This window comes from Artibeus jamaicensis, unplaced genomic scaffold (genome assembly GCF_021234435.1).
Source record: "Artibeus jamaicensis isolate MK-2021 breed Jamaican fruit bat unplaced genomic scaffold, CSHL_Jam_final contig_432, whole genome shotgun sequence".
NCBI classification, from domain to species: Eukaryota; Metazoa; Chordata; class Mammalia; order Chiroptera; family Phyllostomidae; genus Artibeus; species Artibeus jamaicensis.
In genome coordinates this window covers 90,631-106,775 of record NW_026521828.1, presented here as the reverse complement: position 1 = coordinate 106,775, position 16,145 = coordinate 90,631, and the positions used below count along the sequence as shown (strand labels likewise).

Below are 16,145 nucleotides of genomic sequence, written 5' to 3'. Positions count from 1 at the left end.
CCATTCCGATGTGCAGCCTGGGTTGGGAACTGTGGCTCTAAGCCTCCGCTTCCTCATCTGTAAAATTCAGTCTTAAAAAACAGCCGCTGTGCGTGAGTATTTTCTAGGCTTGATCTCACCATATATGCTGAGCACTGAACACAGATCCTGCCCCACAGGAAATGCTCAGTGGACGCTTCTATATTCTTCTGTGACGGCCCCAAATTATACATCTGCTCTCCGAAGGAGTCTTTCCTCAATATCTGCCACGCCTTTGTGGGCCTTATAGAGCCTGTTGTGTCTGCCTGACTCTGCTGTTTTAGGGCGAAAACAGCCGGAGATGGTACCCACGCCAGCCACCATGTCCCTGTCCCTGAAACTGTGATTCTGGGCCCTGGGGTTGGAATTTCACATAATTTACATGTCATGAAATAATCATGCTTTTGCTTTTTTTCCCCCCAGCCATTTAAAAATATAAAAAAACCATTTACAGCTTAGACTGTCCATGGGTTCAGCCCTCTCTGAGTCTCCTTTATAGTTCCTGAGTTTTTGTGTCTTTACCTGTTTAATTTAGGGTTTTCTCAAAATTGTCTCCATTCCTCTTTCCCTCCCCCATCCTGTCTCCCTCCCTCCCTCCCAGCCTCAGCTCCTCTCTCTCTTCCCCCACTTCCCTGTCTTCCTTCTTCCTCCCTCTCCTCTCCAGCACCCGGCTGGGCCAGGCTGGGATCCACGCAGGCAAAGCTGTGATGCCGGAAATAGGCCTAGGACCTGTCTTCCAAAACCCTGGCACGAGATCACTGGTTTCCCCCAAATTCCAAGCCTGTGTTGAGACTTTTCACGCCATTGCCTAGCAACTGCCTTCTGTTCTCTCTCCCTTTGTGGCCCCCTCTCTCCCTACCCCTGGCCATTCAGACTTCCCTAGACACTGACTTACAAAGCAGGCTGAGAACCCCAGAGCTCCCCTGCGGGGGTAAATCCATCTGCAACCCCCCACCCCCACCCCGCCCCCAGGCCACAGGCTTCTTTGGGTCCTGGAATGTTAACTAGCCTTGTGGGGCGTGCTCAGCTCTGGCGTCCTGTGCCAAGGCCTCCAGAAGACCAGCCCTCTGTTCTCATTCACGCCCCTCCTCCTTCAGCACCCAAGGCCCAGGGTGTTATTGTCTTGCCCCCTTTTTTATTCTGGTTAGGTTTCTGTTAGTGCATAAAATCAGAAGACTGGATTTTTTTTTTTTTTTTTAAGGTTCAAAAGCGAAAAATACGAAACAGTAGGGGAGAGTATGATCACAAACGACACTGGTGTGAAAAGCCTGGTGTAGGCCTCCTTGGGAACTTGGGGGTGCTTGTCTGGGGCAGATGCTGAGAAGTGGTGTTGCAGGGTGGCTCCGCAGTAAGACCGCACTGGTCAGTGTTCCCACCCGTTGTGCTTGCCAGGCCCCCTCAACCCTCTCTGACGTCCACGTGACCGTCTGTCTGTGTTACTTACTCAGCAGTGCGTACCTGTTTCAGCGTAGCAGGCACCGCTGCTCTGACCTCCGAGGATGAATTGGATGCTCTTATTACCCCCTGCAAGGATTAGCCTGTTCCCTAGACCTTCACCAGCCCACGAGATTATCTGATATTTCTTTTTTTTTGGCACTCCAAAGGGTAAAAAGGTATCTATACAAAATGGTTTTTTCTTTACAGTGAGAGGTGTTATTTTTTTTTCCTTTCTGGAAATATGGAGATCAGATTCACAGCACAGAAGGGGAGATTTCCGTAGTGACCAGGCATGTAGTGGACGTGGGCACACGTGGGTGGAAGGCCAGGCCATGCCTCTTAGCAACCCTGGATCGCGATGCTGGGCAAGCGTGCTCAACTCTCTGATCCTCAGCTTTTCGGCCCATAAAACAGAGACATTAATTGCCTGCCACACTGTCGTAAGGCCTGAGCGTAGCACCTGCAGCTTATTAAGCCCTCTGTAAGTGCTGGTTAATGTGGCGTCTGCAGGACTCCTAGAGAGGGGCTCCTTGCATATTCCCATGTTCAATGTCTCTTTTACAAGGGGACAGACAGACTGCGAGTGCAAAGGAGGGAGAGCGGAGGCCCCAGCATTGCCAAGCGCACATCGAAGTGCAGAGGACACTCTAATCATGGGGCTGGGTGTAGTGATCCTAGAGACATCCTCTGCACTGGGAAAATCCCAAGGGAGACTTGACGTTTATCCAGAGTCTTGAGGGGCCAGCTAGAGATGTCAGATTTTCAGCTCTCGGCTGGAACTCCGCCTGCTCGGTGTGGTAATGCTGTCTCACGCTGATCAGAAGCCTGGCAGTTGTGTATGTCTTTGAGAAGGAAAGATGGGATTGGAGATAAATTACTAATTAACAAATCCAGCCCACTTGCCACAGCAATTCCTTCCAACCGTGGAGTCTGTGGGGAAAGGATAATTTTGAGGAGCATCATCAAAAGTAAAGTTTCTTCAGTGACCACTGCTGGAACAATTGAATATCCACATAGAAAAAACAGACTTTGAGCATCACATACAAAAATTAATCTGGAATGGGTTGCGGGGCTAAGCATTAAATCTGAAACTATAAAAATCCTAAAAGAAAATATAGGAGAAACTTTTTGCAACATTAGGGTAGCAGGAATTTCTTAGATAGGGTGTAAAAAGCACAAACCATTAAAAAATTTTGGTAAATTGGACTTTCTTATGATCAAACGCTTCTGTTCTTTAGAACACATCATTTTAGAAAATAAAATGTCAAGCCACAGACTTAGAGAAAGTATTTGCAAGGGATTTATATCCAGAGTATATAATGAACTCTTACAACCCAATAATAGAAAGACAACCCAGTTTTTAAATGGGCTAAAGACTCTAACAGACACTCTGCAAAAGGAAAACATATGGGTGCTCAGTAAATGCACAAGAAGAATCTCAAAGAGAAAGTGCAGATTAAAAACCATGGTGAGAGGTTGGTAGACTCCCAGAAAAATGACCAAATGTAAAGACTGACAATACCGAGTGTAGACGAGGGACTGGAGCTCTCAGAACTTTGCTGCTGGGAGTGTCAAGCGGCATAACCCTGTTGGAAAACCAGTCTATCAGTTTCTTAAAAAGATAAAACCCATACTTACTGTGTGACTTAGCCGTTCTACTTTTAGGTATAATGCTGTTAGGGTCTGAACTGTGTCCCCTGCAAGATTCATACATGGAAGCCCTGGCCCCAGGACCTCTCAATGTGACTGTATTTGGAGGTAAAGACCTTAAAAGGTGACTAGGTTCATGTGAGGTTGCTAAAGGCATGGTGGGCCCTAATCCGATAGGACTGGTGTTTTTGTAAAAAGAGGACATTTGAAGACATGAGACCTCAAAGATATGCACAAGGAGGGAAGACTGTGTGAGAACACAGCAAGAAGGTGGCCATCTGCAAGCCCCAGGGAGAGGCCTCAGGAAACCAAAGCTGCCCACACCTTGATCTTGGACTTCTAGCCCCCAGACTTGCAAGAGATACATTTCTGTTCTTTTCAGCCACCCAGTATTATTGAAGCAGTTCAGGCAAACACACAATATCCAAGAGAAGTAAAAACTTGTATCTACGTGCATGTCTGTAGAAGCTTTATTTACAATTGCTAAGAAATGGAAACAATTGAAAAGATCATCATTTATCTCTGCTGAAGAGATAAATGGATTACGGCCTGTCCATCCAATGGAATATTACTCAGTCATAAAAAAGGAGCAAACTGTTAATGCTGCAATCACCGATACGGATGAATCTCAGAAACCTAATGCTGAAAGAATGAAGCCAGAGACATAAGAGCGCATACTGTCTGATTCTATTTCTGTGGCATGCTAGAAAACTCAGATTTCATCTATAGTGACTGAGAGCCGATCGGTGTTGGGCCGGGGGCGGTGGGAGATTAACTGAGAAAGGGGCTGAGGGGACTTTCTGGGATAACAGAAAGGTCTGTGTGGTGGTAGTGTTTACACGGGGGAATTACACGGATCAAACTTGGCCAAAGTGCACACTGAAAAGTACATTTTGCTCTGTGTAAATTACACCTCACTAAAATTGATCTTTTCATTTTATTTTATTTTCAAAGAAATGTGTCTCCCAGATTCTGAAAAGGTTTGGAAGCCCTGCCCTGGGTGCATTTAAAAGCAAGTGAGCAGATCAGAGGGGTCTCTGGGGGAGTAACTAGAGTTCTGTGTCGTCACAGGAGGTTCGAGGAGGAGACCAGCGACAATGAGGCTGCTGCAGAGGAGGAAGAGGAGGGAGAGGAGGACGTTTTTGCTGAGAAATCCTCACCGGATATGGAGGAGTGCCCAGCATTAAAGGTAGGGTGCGCTGGGGAGATGGGAAGGGAAATAGCCCCCCAGTCCTTGAGAAGGCAGTCACAAGAGGTACCTGGTTACATCTTGTCCCCCAGCCTCAGGGGACAGGCCTCGGAATGGAGTGACTGCAGCAGGTGTATTGCGGTGTCCCTGCCTGTTAACTTGGCTCCTTTCAGTGACAGGAAACCAGGAGAGGCAGACTCACCCGCCTCCCCTCTCTCTAGACAGACCTTAAGCTTTGCTGTCAGGGTTCAAATGCAGGCTCTGCTACTCCCTAGCTGTGTGGTCTTAGGCAGATGATTTCATTTCTCTCTAGCCTTTGTTTCATTGTCTCTACACTGGACACAATAACACCCACCTTGCAGACAGGTTCTATGATTTCAGAGTAACGTATTTCTGCATTTGGTTTGGCCCAGAGTACAGCGGGAGAAGGAGTCTAATGGTCAAGTTCCCCTCGGCCCCTGCTTTTCTGCTGCGCTAGAATTACGTGTTAGAACAAGATTGACAAAGATCTGTTCTTTCCACCTCTGGGCTCCTCAGAAGACAGCACCCCATTGTGTTGAAACAGGGCAACCAGAGGGTGGAGTTGCAGGTCGTGCATTGCACAAGCTACCAGGACAAGGGGGGCCCAAGAGGAATTGAGGGGCACCCTCCAACTGCTCCACACCAACAGGGCAGCGTTTTGCACTGTCTCCAGCCAAAGGCAGCTCCTCTTGAAGAGTTACACAAAGGCGCTGTTTGGGCTGATGGAGGCCCTGCCTGCAGGTGTTCTTGTTTGCCTGCCTTTTGCTGGTGACCACCGTGAAGGGATAGGAAAACCCAGTCACCTGGTTTAGGAAACGAGGTTGGCTGCTTGCCTCCATAATTTCAAGGAAACATCGGCTGTTCTTGGCTGGGGCAGGGGAGACCTTGGTGTGACCTTGACAAAGTGTGTGTGGCACATAAGTCTTGAGGTGAGAAGTCCAGGCCACCTGTCCTTAAGGTACCTCCGCTCTCCCGTGAGCTTGTTTGGGGACTGAATGTGCCTCCACTAGCCCCAACTCACAGGTGTCATGGAGGAACAGGGGCTGGCCCTCGGGACCTTGGGCACCGTCCTGGCTGGGCAGGGTTGGGGCGAAGGAAGCTCCCAGCTGTGTCTCTGAGACAGAGGGGAAGTGACAGGAGTGGGGAGCAACCAGGGAATCTTCCCCGTGAGTCTTGGGGTGGGTGGCTGAGACTCGGTGATCTCAAAGCTGTGACTTCTTCCTCAGGTGGACAAAGAGACCAACACAGAGACGCCCGCCCCATCCCCCACGGTGGTGCGGCCCAAGGACCGGCGGGTGGGCACACCATCCCCGGCACCATTTCTGCGAGGAAGCACCATCATCCGCTCCAAGACCTTCTCCCCCGGACCCCAGAGCCAGTACGTGTGCCGGGTAAGCAAACGTGTGGCCCTGCCCCCCTCCCAGGGCACCTGTTCCCACCGGGGGTCCTTCCACCTCGAAGCTCTGGGTACAAATCCCAGCCCCTGTCATGGCGTTGGATGTCCTCGGACAAGTGCACGCCCTGAGCCCGTAGCCTCGTGCGGCGTGACTAGGCGGACGGCATAGGGCTGTTTTAAGGGTTGAATTAGATAAAAGACGGAAAAGGCCCAGTAACTGGTGCCTGGCAATGCTCCTGTAATTCCAACCACGTCTCCCCTCCTTGTTCGCAAGCAGTTACGAGTTAAGGATCAGGTGTCCCGACACATACAAATAGTTGGCGCGACACATCCTCTGAGTGCCATCTTCAAATGGAAGCCAGGCGGGATAAAGCCCCCTCCTGGCATGACATCCAGCCCGTCTCTTTGTGCTGCGCACTCCAGTCCAGCTGTTCCGTCCCTCTGTCCGTTGGTTAGTTTCTTCTCTGAGCCCTGCCTGCACCCTGGGCCAGGAGAGGCCGTGGCCTTGGGGTCAAGCAGACTGGACCTTGAACTCTTGTTCTGGTGCTCACCAGCCATACGAAATGTCAAAGTGTGTCCGTCTCTCTGTTTGAGGGTAGAATGAAACTGTCACCGAAGCACGTGGCACACAGTAGGTGTTCTGCCCACGTGGCTGTAATTTATTGTTGTTACTGCTCTGGTTCTGGTTGAGACTCTGCCTGGCACAGTAGCAGTTTCATTAGTTACGTGCCTCGGGCTGCTGTGTTTGACAAAGCCAGACGAGTAATATCATTGTCATTAATAATTATTAATAACCCCCCAAATGATATAACAGCGTCCCAGGAGAGATGTGCAGAGGTGGGCTGACAGCTGTCAGAACAAACAGGCTGCACAGCATCTGCCTGCCGGGATCCCAGCCACGCAGAAATGCGGCTCACTCCCACCCGCACATCCTGGGAGGTCCTGTCATCCCCGCCTCCCTCTCTCTGGTCCTCCCGTAGGACAGCACCCATCTGACCACGGCCCTGACCTCTGACCGTGGATGGAGGGCGTCAGCCTTCTAGGGAGGCTGCAAACAAGTGAACGATGGAAGGGACCCCGAGGTGGACAGAGCTGAGATGGCACGGCCCTCACGCACCTGTCTGCCCACCTTCCCCAAGGAAACGGTCCCTGAGTTTTTGCTCTGGGGCTGCTTTTCTTTTCATGTGTCTGGCAGTCTTGTCAGTGGCTCCATCTGAGCCGTTAAGACAGGCCGTGTGGGGGCAACAGGGACGAGTCACTGCCAATAGGCCTTGGCTAGGTCAAGGGGGCGTTCTATCCTGCACTCTCACTGTCTGTGCCAGCCCTCCGGTACTGCTACCAACCGCCGACCTTGGGCAAGTCCCAGGCTTCTCTCCCATGGGGAAGGGCTGCTCCTGCCTGCGCCATGTCGTTGTTGGAAGGATTCAATGATACCGCACACATAGCAGGTTGCTGCAGGCGGTGTGCTGTAAACATGCTTGACAAACGGTCCCCTGGAAAGGAAAGGCGGGTGAAGTGAAACCCACCTCCTGCAGGGCCCAGGGAGCAGGGACCCGTGTGTGCACAGGAGAGCAGGACTGGGCGGAGTGGGGGAAGCCACCTGGCCGGCCCCAGCGTGCCTTCTGACACACTTGGACCTTCAGTAACTTCCCTGGTGTGTTTCTTGCAGCTGAATCGGAGTGACAGTGACAGCTCCACACTGTCCAAGAAGCCGCCTTTTGTTCGAAACTCCCTGGAGCGCCGCAGCGTCCGGGTGAAGCGGGTGAGACAGCCTCCTGCTCTGCCCTCACTTCCCCTAGCGCAGCCCCTGATGTCCGACTGTTCTCAGCCACAGTGTGAAGGACCTCACTGTTGCGGTCGTGGTGCTTTTTACACGTGGACATTTGTGAACTGTAAGGCTGGGGGAAGCATCTTCCTGGGTAAAAATCCAGCAACCCAAGGTCACCAATGGGAGCCTGCCCCGCATGAGTCTCTGCTCGGTGTGTGGCCCAGCTGATTGAGTGGTCAAGGTCCTGACAACCCTTCCTGCTGGCAGAGGGTGCCCCAGCACGGACTGGAAGCTGGGAGGCATGAGTGGGCTTCTCTCAGTCCAGCTGAACGCACACAGGGAAGAGGCCAGGGCTGTCCCTGTAGAGACATCTTGGCCTTTCCTTACGGGGACTTGGCTGAGGTTCGGGGCGGGGAGGGTGTGGTGTTAGGCAAAGGACTGACTCCTTTCACCAGCCAGGGCTGCAGGAGATGCAGAGGGCCTTGCCCTCTTCGCACTTTTAACACAGACTTTGCAGTAGTTCTGGTGTGTTTGTAGAAATAGAAGAAACCCAGCTTCCAGAGTATCAGGCAGAGGACGACAGAGAGCACAGTGGGAGACATTCAGGGAAAGGAGAGTGTGCGAACAGCCCCAGGCAGGGGAAGGCTGCCCTGAGTCTCCTGGGGCTTGGGGCCGGCTGGCTGCTGACTGCCAGAATGAGGAGTTGGTCCTCTGTCGATCACCACCCTTCTTCCTGAATCTCCAGGAAGAACGAGAGAAAGCAGGAGGAAACAGTGCAGGCAGAAGAGGGTGCTGGCAGTGGGAGAAGGCGCGCATAGTCTCCGGTGGCAGGGACAGCCCACCTCCCATTCTGGGTCCCCCACCCCTTTCCCATTTTCTGTGGCTGGCTGGTGCTGCAGGGTCTCCTGGGGAGCTTGTTGATGGTGCAGATTCCAAGCCCACATTCCTGGACAGCGTAATTCAGCGCCTGGAAACTACATTTTCAACAAGCTCCTCGGAGGGTTCTGGAGGGAGACATGCTACTGTGTTCCCTAAAACCCCCTTCTAAGGTAAGCCCTGCAGAAGTTCCCCCTTCTTCACCTGCTCTTGCTCTTACCCAAGGGGATGCCTTAGTAAGGGAGCCCTTGATGGTGGGTCTGAGCCCACATTTTTCTCAGGTTGTCTGTGCCCAAGGAGCAGGAGAATCCAGGGGCTGTGCCAGAGCCTGACCTGTCCCCCTGTCTGTGTCCTGCCAGGCTCTGAGATTGGACATCAGTCAGAGCAAAGAAAAATAAGCTCCATTTCTTGCTCTGAGAACTCAAGGCACATACAGTAGATCCTTGGCTGGATTTCCTTAACCTGCACATTTATAAACATAGACCCAGACAAGCCTCATAAAACTTGTGCTTTAAAGCTGTTTTGTATTCCTGAAAGTGTACAAGTACTAAGTGAGGACAGGGCTCATAGTAACAGTTTACAGGCCATTTCTCAAGTCCCTTTGTTCGTCACTGTCTTCACTTCCTGTGGCTGCGTAACAAATCACACACTTAACAGCTTAAAACAGTACCTTCTCCCACAGGTCCCACAGGTGAGGAGTTCAGCACAGGTTAGCTGCACCCTCTGCTCAGGATCTCACCAGGCTGAGGTCTAGGTGTTGACTGCCTGCATCCTCATCTGGAATTTTGACCAGAGAAAGTTTCACATCCCGGCCCTCTTGAGGGTTTGGCAGGATTCATTGCCTTGCGTGTTTTGCTAGCTGTAGGTCTGGAGCTATTCACAGCTCACAGAGGTCATTCTCGGGTCCCTATCATGTGGCCCTCTCCAAAACATCACATGGCTTCTTGGAGGCCAGCAGAAGATACTCAGAAAGGGCCAGTTTATCTTTCAAGAGTTCACCTGATTAGGTCAGGCCCACCCAGGATGATTAACTCAACATCAACTGATTAGTTACCTCATCACAGGAGTGATACCCCCTTATATTCACAGGTCTCACTCACCACGCTGAGGGGGCTGGCAATCTTGGAGGCCAGTGTAGAATTCAGCTTCCTGTAGTCAGTCTCTTTTTTAAAAAAATCATTACTGGGTTTTGCTAGCAGAAGAGTTCATTGTTATATTACTCAGGGTCTTATGCATGCAGATACCTGAAGAATACAGCTTGAAAATGAAAAGGGGGAATTTACTGGCTTGTGTGATGGAAAGCCTAGGTTTAGATTGATCCAGGAGTTGAATATTGTCAAGCTTCAGCCCCTGCCCCTAGTGCCCCCCCACCCATGGCACTGCTCCCTCCAGCTAGCTTAATAATAATAGTAATACTAATGCCCTGGCTGGCATAGCTCAGTGGATTGAGCAGGGGGGCTGTGAACCAAGGGGTCGCTGGTTCGATTCCTAGTCAGGGCACATGCCTGGGTTTCAGGCCAGGTCCCCAGTGGGGGCCATGTGAGAAGCAACCACACATTGATGTTTTTCTCTCTTTCTCCCTCCCTTCCTGTCTCTAAAAGTAAATAAAATCTTTAAAATAATAATAATTATTATTATTAATTCTTATTCTTCTCCTATTCCTCTTTCTCCCCCTCTCCTCTCCTCCTGCGCCTTCTTCTTCTTCTAGCATAATTCTTAACCAAGGTCACCCATGCAGTGTTGAAGGTGACCCTGATCAGTTTAGGTTTCTATCCTGCTGGCTTAAGAATCTCCCTGTAAAGACATTGCCTTTTTCCCAAATAGCTCACCAAAGGTACCCAAACTATCGCCCCTGAAGCCATCACTGTGATTCTGATTTGCCAAGTTTAGGTCACAGTCCTGTCCTCGAAGCCCCACACGAACCACATGGGTTGAACATGGAGGTGTGGATGCCCAAAGGAGGGTGCCTAGTCTAAGACTGGGGGAGTAGATGCCACATAGGCAGAAACAGTAGGGGTCCCTTATGGGGACACCGAGTCAGGAAGACATGGCTGTAGCTCTCAAGGGGGAGCAGGCTTGCACTATGGAGACAACCTGAGAGCAGCAGAGAGACCAGAATGCATTGACCGAGAAGGGGGATGTGGAGGACACAGAGGGTAGGGAGCTGGGCCTTGTGTGGGCAGTGCGTGATGGGGTCTGGAGCCAGCTCCCTGGGGTGGAGTCTCTGCTTTACCACTTACGACGTGTGACTTAACCTCTGGGAGCCTCACCTGTGCAACGATGGCGGTCGGGACATAGAGTTGTGCAAATGAACTGAGGTCATGCCGTAAACGTAAACAACCTGGCACCGTGCCCGGGATGTAAACATGAGCCGTAGAATGGGAGAACCCCAGGCGGGTCGTAGGGAGTGGGGCATTTTTGAAGGCATGGAAGCCTGCTGATTAAGGAAGGAGGGAGGGTGGGAGGAGGGGGTTATGTGGGTGTGCTTACTGGGGCCTGCCAGGTACTGACCCATCCCCGCCCCCACAGCCTTCATCCTTCAAATGCCCGCGCAACGAGCGCCTGATACGCACCTCGCTGGACCTTGAGTTAGACCTGCAGGCCACCAGGACCTGGCACAGCCAGCTGACTCAGGAGATTTCGGTGCTGAAGGAGCTCAAGCAGCAGCTCGAGCAAGCCAAGAGCCACGGGGAAAAGGAGCTGCCGCAGCCACTGCGGGAGGACGAGCGCTTCCGCCTGCTGTTGAGGATGCTGGAGAAGCAGGTGAGTGCGACGAACAGAAGGGGGCGCTGTGTTTTGCCCTTGAACACCGCCTGCTGCTACAAGGGGGAAAGCAACCAAATCTTTGAAAGGGGGTGGTAGAATCCTGAGACCCCCTGAGGGTGTTCCGTGGCCCTTCATTCCCATCAGCAAAAGGATCGAGGAATCCCTTTGCCCAGTAAATGTTACTGACTCTCGACCTGGTGGCCAGGACCTTTTTGCTGCATTTCCATGTGAGTGTGGGCAAGTCCTTACTAGCCATACATTTATTCACTTGTGCAGCCCTTCCTCAAACACGGGTGCATCTTCTGCTGTAGCACCCACTCGAGCAGTAAAATCTAGAACAGTGACCCAGCCGGGGCCTGCCGGTGAAGTGCCATGGAGCAGGTATCACCAGAGTGGAGAGCCTCACACCATGGCAGGGCTTGGCGCTGACATGCCAGCAACACAAGCCTGCTCACTCCTCTGCCCTCCTGTACTGCATTCAAGGGGTTTCAGGGTCGCTCAAGGAGAAAGATAGGACTAGAAAATGGCATTAGCACTCAAGGAGGAACTGCATTTGTGAGTCCTCCTGCCAGAGAAGTCTCTCCCAGCACGAGGACCTCCCAGAGACAACTTTTCTGGGGCTACACCTAGAGGGCAGGAGGAGAAGGGAACTCCTAGGAGGATTGGGGAGTGGGCTTATGCGTCTAGATGATGTCACTCAGCAGCACTGTAAGAAGTCTCTGGATCAGAGGGCTCCAAAGCAATCCTGACTGGTGTAGCTCAGTGGGTTGGGCGTCATCTTGCAAACCAAAGGGCTGCCGGTCAGTTCCCTGTGTGGGAACATGCCTGGGTTGTGGGCTGGTTTCACCTCCACCCTCCACCTCACCCTCACCCACTGGGGGCATGCAAGAGACAACCAACCCACGTTTCACTTCCTCTCCTCCCCTCTCTCTAAAAATAATCTTTTCGCTAGAAAAAAGAGCTCCAAAGCAGCAGCATTTCAGGGTCCTTGGTAGCCTCAAGGAGCGTCTTATCTATAACAAGCAGATGATGGGTGTAGCTTCACAGGGTGAGCAAAGCAGGCAGGTGCTAAGTGGTTTCAAAACCTGCTTGTTCGAGCTATATGTAAAATAGCTGGGTGGATAGAAATTTGAGTTTGGCACCAGTGGGCTTTTGAGCCAACAGGTCACAGACTACCATGAAAAATTTAAGTGACACGAGGTCAATAAACAGAGGCCTCTTTGACTCATTTTTATAACACCTGCCAGTCCCAGATTGCCAGCCGTGGCCGGAATGACAGACCTCCTCTAGTTCTGTCTGCACCCAGCCAGATGATGTAAAAGAGTGTCATACAGAGGGTGCTTGCCTGGGTTGCTGGGAGGGCCGTTAGCTAAAGTCCCAGTTCTTGATGCAAGCGGTGGTGCCTGAGAGCAGGGGAGGTGTGCTGAACTTCTTAGGTCAAGACTAGTGTGGAAGCTTCAGAGTGACTTGGGCAATTTTGGAAAGTCCAAAAATGTTTCTTTCTAATCTATTACTTATACCCTGTATACTTAGAACAGAAGAACAGTAATTTAATAAGAGCACTCAGGAAAAATAGAAGGTTACAGGAAGTTTTAAGGAAGAGAAGAGAATATATTCCTAACCTCATGGTAGTTGTCTGTTATATTTACCTCCGAGCTTCCAGGAAGCCAAGGCAAAAAGAGGTAAGAAAATAAACGTAATGGGCCCTGCCTTCAGGAAATACGAACTGAGGAAATCGACCTTTCACATAGTAAATTATAGTACATCCACCGCTATTTGATGGTCACCTACTAAAGGGCCATTTAAACAACAGCTTCATTGACCACAATTCTTTGTGCAGTGTTGTCACATGTCTAGTACATGGGTATTTTAGGGCTCTCCCTGGTTTGTTCTCAAATGTACTTACAGGGGTTTGCATGAAGAGGAAGGGGTGTTGCTCAGTGGTTTTGAGCACCGGCCTGCGAATCAAGGGGTTGCCGATTCGATTCCCAGTCAGGGCACGTGCCTGGGTGAGAGGAAAACACACAGGGATGTTTCTCTCCCTCTCTCTCCTTCCCTTCCTCATCTCTAAAAGTAAATAAACAAAATCTTAAAAAAAAAAAAAGAGGAAGGTGTACAGTGTACACAAAGTTGAGTACACTGCACAACTTGGAATTGGATTTCTACCACATCTTAGTAATTTGACATTAAAGAAATTTCTTAACACATCCATGCCTCTGTTTCCTGGGCAGTAAAATGAGGTCATTATAAAAATCTACCTTTCGAGATGGCCCCGAGGGAGGAGTCGATGAAGTAGCACACGTTCCGCCAGACAGCCTCATCTCCTGACCTCGGACAGGGCCACACAGGTGCTCAGTGAGTGACCTGGCCACTGTCCCGGATGGTGGGCCCATTTTCCCTCGACACTGAGTGAAGAGGACCCTACGGGGAACAGAAAGAGCGAGGGTAGCGGTGGTGGACCCGTAGACCTTTGGACTGCTATAAACTTATCTGTGCTAGAAGGTTCCCCCCGGCTGGCCCACTTCTGGAGGCCCAAAGGACTCTCCACCACCTCACAGCTTTGCCTGCCCTCGCCCTGCAGGTGGACCGAGCAGAGCGCCAGGGGGAGCTGCAGACAGACAAGATGATGAGGGCGGCCGCCAAGGACGTGCACAGGCTTCGAGGCCAGAGCTGTAAGGAGCCCCCAGAAGTGCAGTCGTTCAGGTGAGCTAGAGGGCTCCCGCCCGGCCAGCCCATTTTTCCCTTTCGCAGCCCACCTACCCAGCCTGGATGCCCTTGTCCGTCTCCCTGCCCCCGTCCCGGGGCCCCTCCTCTAGCAGAGCACCAGCTCTGTCACAGACGTTCATCCTCTGCCAAGCTGTGCCTGGCGGTCTGTGCTCTCTGCATGGCCTTCCCTGGATGTCCTTTTCAGTCCCCGACAACCTGAGCTAATTTGTTAGCTCCTCTTTTTCCATGAATGAGCCACCTGCTCCAGCCTCTCTCTCAGCATTTCTGTCCCTGGTAATTGCAGAGAATTGGCCGACTGATAAATAAGCCAGGCTGACAGATGCCTGCTCGGCCTCCTGGCTCTGCCTGCTGGGATATCAGGGAGGCGCTTTCTTGCTGTAGGAGACCTGGGTGGCTCACGGGAGGGTCCCCCATCCACAGAGGGCCTTGCACTTGGACTTGCGATGTCCTCTCAGATAAGGCTAAAAAGCATTTCAAAGGAACCATGATACACAGGACCATGTTTGCACATCTCTGCTGTTAAGCCAGTGGGAATCTAAAACAAACACTGGAAGTGGCTCAGAGGCCCTTCTGATCAAGTCCCTGATTTTAATTAAAGGACTCTGGTCATGCTCATGTCCCCCAAAGCAGTGCTCCTAAACCAGGAATGATTTGGGCCCCAGCCCCCCTGGGGGGACATTTTTGGTTGTCACAACTGGGAGGGGTGGGGGAGCTGCATCTGGCATCTGGGGGGTGCAGAGGCAGGGGAGCTGCCACGGGACATACAGTGCACAGGACAGCCGGCCCGTGGAGTCTGTACAGAATGGTTGGAAACTCCGTCTCTGAAAGGACCATGGCCTCTTTCACAGGGAGAAGATGGCGTTTTTCACCCGGCCTCGGCTGAACATCCCCACCCTCTCTGCGGACGACGTCTAATCACCAGAAAAGTATTTCCTTGGTTTCACTGACCACGCTGTGAACACAGACTGTGGCTAAAGTTATTTATGTGGTGTTATATGAAGGTATCAAGTCACAAGTCCTCTAGCGCTCCTGTAGGTTTGAAGATAAAGATTTTTTTAGTGTGGATTCTATTATTATTCAGAGGAAAAAAATACAAAAACAAAACCAGCATTAAAATGTCAAGATTGTATAGTTTGTATATTTAAGAATGTATTTTTGAGAAAGAAAATTTAAATGAACTACAGCAGCGTTCGGTTGCTGCTCTTCTTAAAATTGTTTAGATTTTTTTTTTTTTTGTACAGCTCTATCTTCTAGAGGTTTCACTGCAATAAGTAAGTAATATTTGGGGGACGACAATCCTAGAAGGATGTCCTGCTGATAATCACAGCACAGCTGACCTTTGCTACTTAACATATTTTGTACAATATTTTAAAAATGCACAGTAACTGTCCGAGGGACCCTGGGGTGTGTCTGGGAATCTTCATCAGCTGCAATGTGTTTTTATGTGGCCGCCTCAGGTGGAGTGGGCAGCGGGGAGCTGGCCACAGACTTGCCCACGCCAGTCTCAGATGCCCAGTGAAGCCACTGAAGTGAGTGAGGGAGGGCTGTGGAGAACTTCTTGTTTCATCTCCATCAATAAAGTGGCCTTTCTGAATGAATTTCCTCTCTCTCTTTTACCCCCCACGCCCACCCCTCATCTGTGTTTCCCTGATGTTCGGGTCCTCCCTGCCCAGCCATTTCCTTCCTCTCCACCCCCAGCCAGTCCAGATGGTATTTTTTTAGTTTGGTTTGGTTTTTTGCCCACCCCTCCACTCAGTGGCTCGTCACATAAAAATGACTAGTCTGCTGGGGCTGTTGCAGAGGATTGGAAGTTAGCCTTTAACAAACAGGCAGCCAAATCTTTGTCTCCTTCCTTCCTCGGACACCATCCTGTGCAGCTTTCCTCGGGTACAGTGCAGCACCAGCCACATCTGAATCACTTGGGCCAGCTTGTTAGAAATACACACTCTAGGGCCCTCGGCCGACCGGATGGACCTGCTTTTATCCATGTGCCCACTGTTAGTCCTTCGCACACTGCAGGGGACACTAACATCCTCTCTGCCGGCCGCTGGGGACCACTGTGGGGAGGCGTGATGGAGGGAGCAGAGCTCCCTGCACTTGGCTGCAGAGGCTTTCTCCACATTCCACTCCATACCTTACCTGGCTGCTTCTCATGTAGAAGGAGCCTACAGTGGCACAGAGTCCACCATTATTCCCCACGTGGCTGCCAGGGCTTCCTCCTCCCCCACGTGCCATATGTCTGAGCACCTCAGCATCCGACACACTCTGCTCCGTGAAATTCCACCCCGCACGTTCAG

The 16,145-nt window shown here is 51.3% G+C and overlaps 1 protein-coding gene across 1 annotated transcript in view; it reads left to right on the top strand.

Moving 5' to 3' along the window:
- WWC1 (WW and C2 domain containing 1) overlaps positions 1-15,857 on the top strand; it is a 117,722-nt gene extending 101,865 nt beyond the window's left edge. Inside the window, exons 18-23 of the mRNA XM_037167964.2 lie at positions 4,177-4,294; positions 5,542-5,706; positions 7,381-7,473; positions 10,885-11,118; positions 13,703-13,824; positions 14,697-15,857. Of these exons, the coding sequence (XP_037023859.2) occupies positions 4,177-4,294; positions 5,542-5,706; positions 7,381-7,473; positions 10,885-11,118; positions 13,703-13,824; positions 14,697-14,763 (799 nt within the window). The 3' untranslated portion in view covers positions 14,764-15,857. The remainder of the gene's footprint in view (positions 1-4,176; positions 4,295-5,541; positions 5,707-7,380; positions 7,474-10,884; positions 11,119-13,702; positions 13,825-14,696) is intronic.
- Positions 15,858-16,145: the final 288 nt, after the last annotated feature.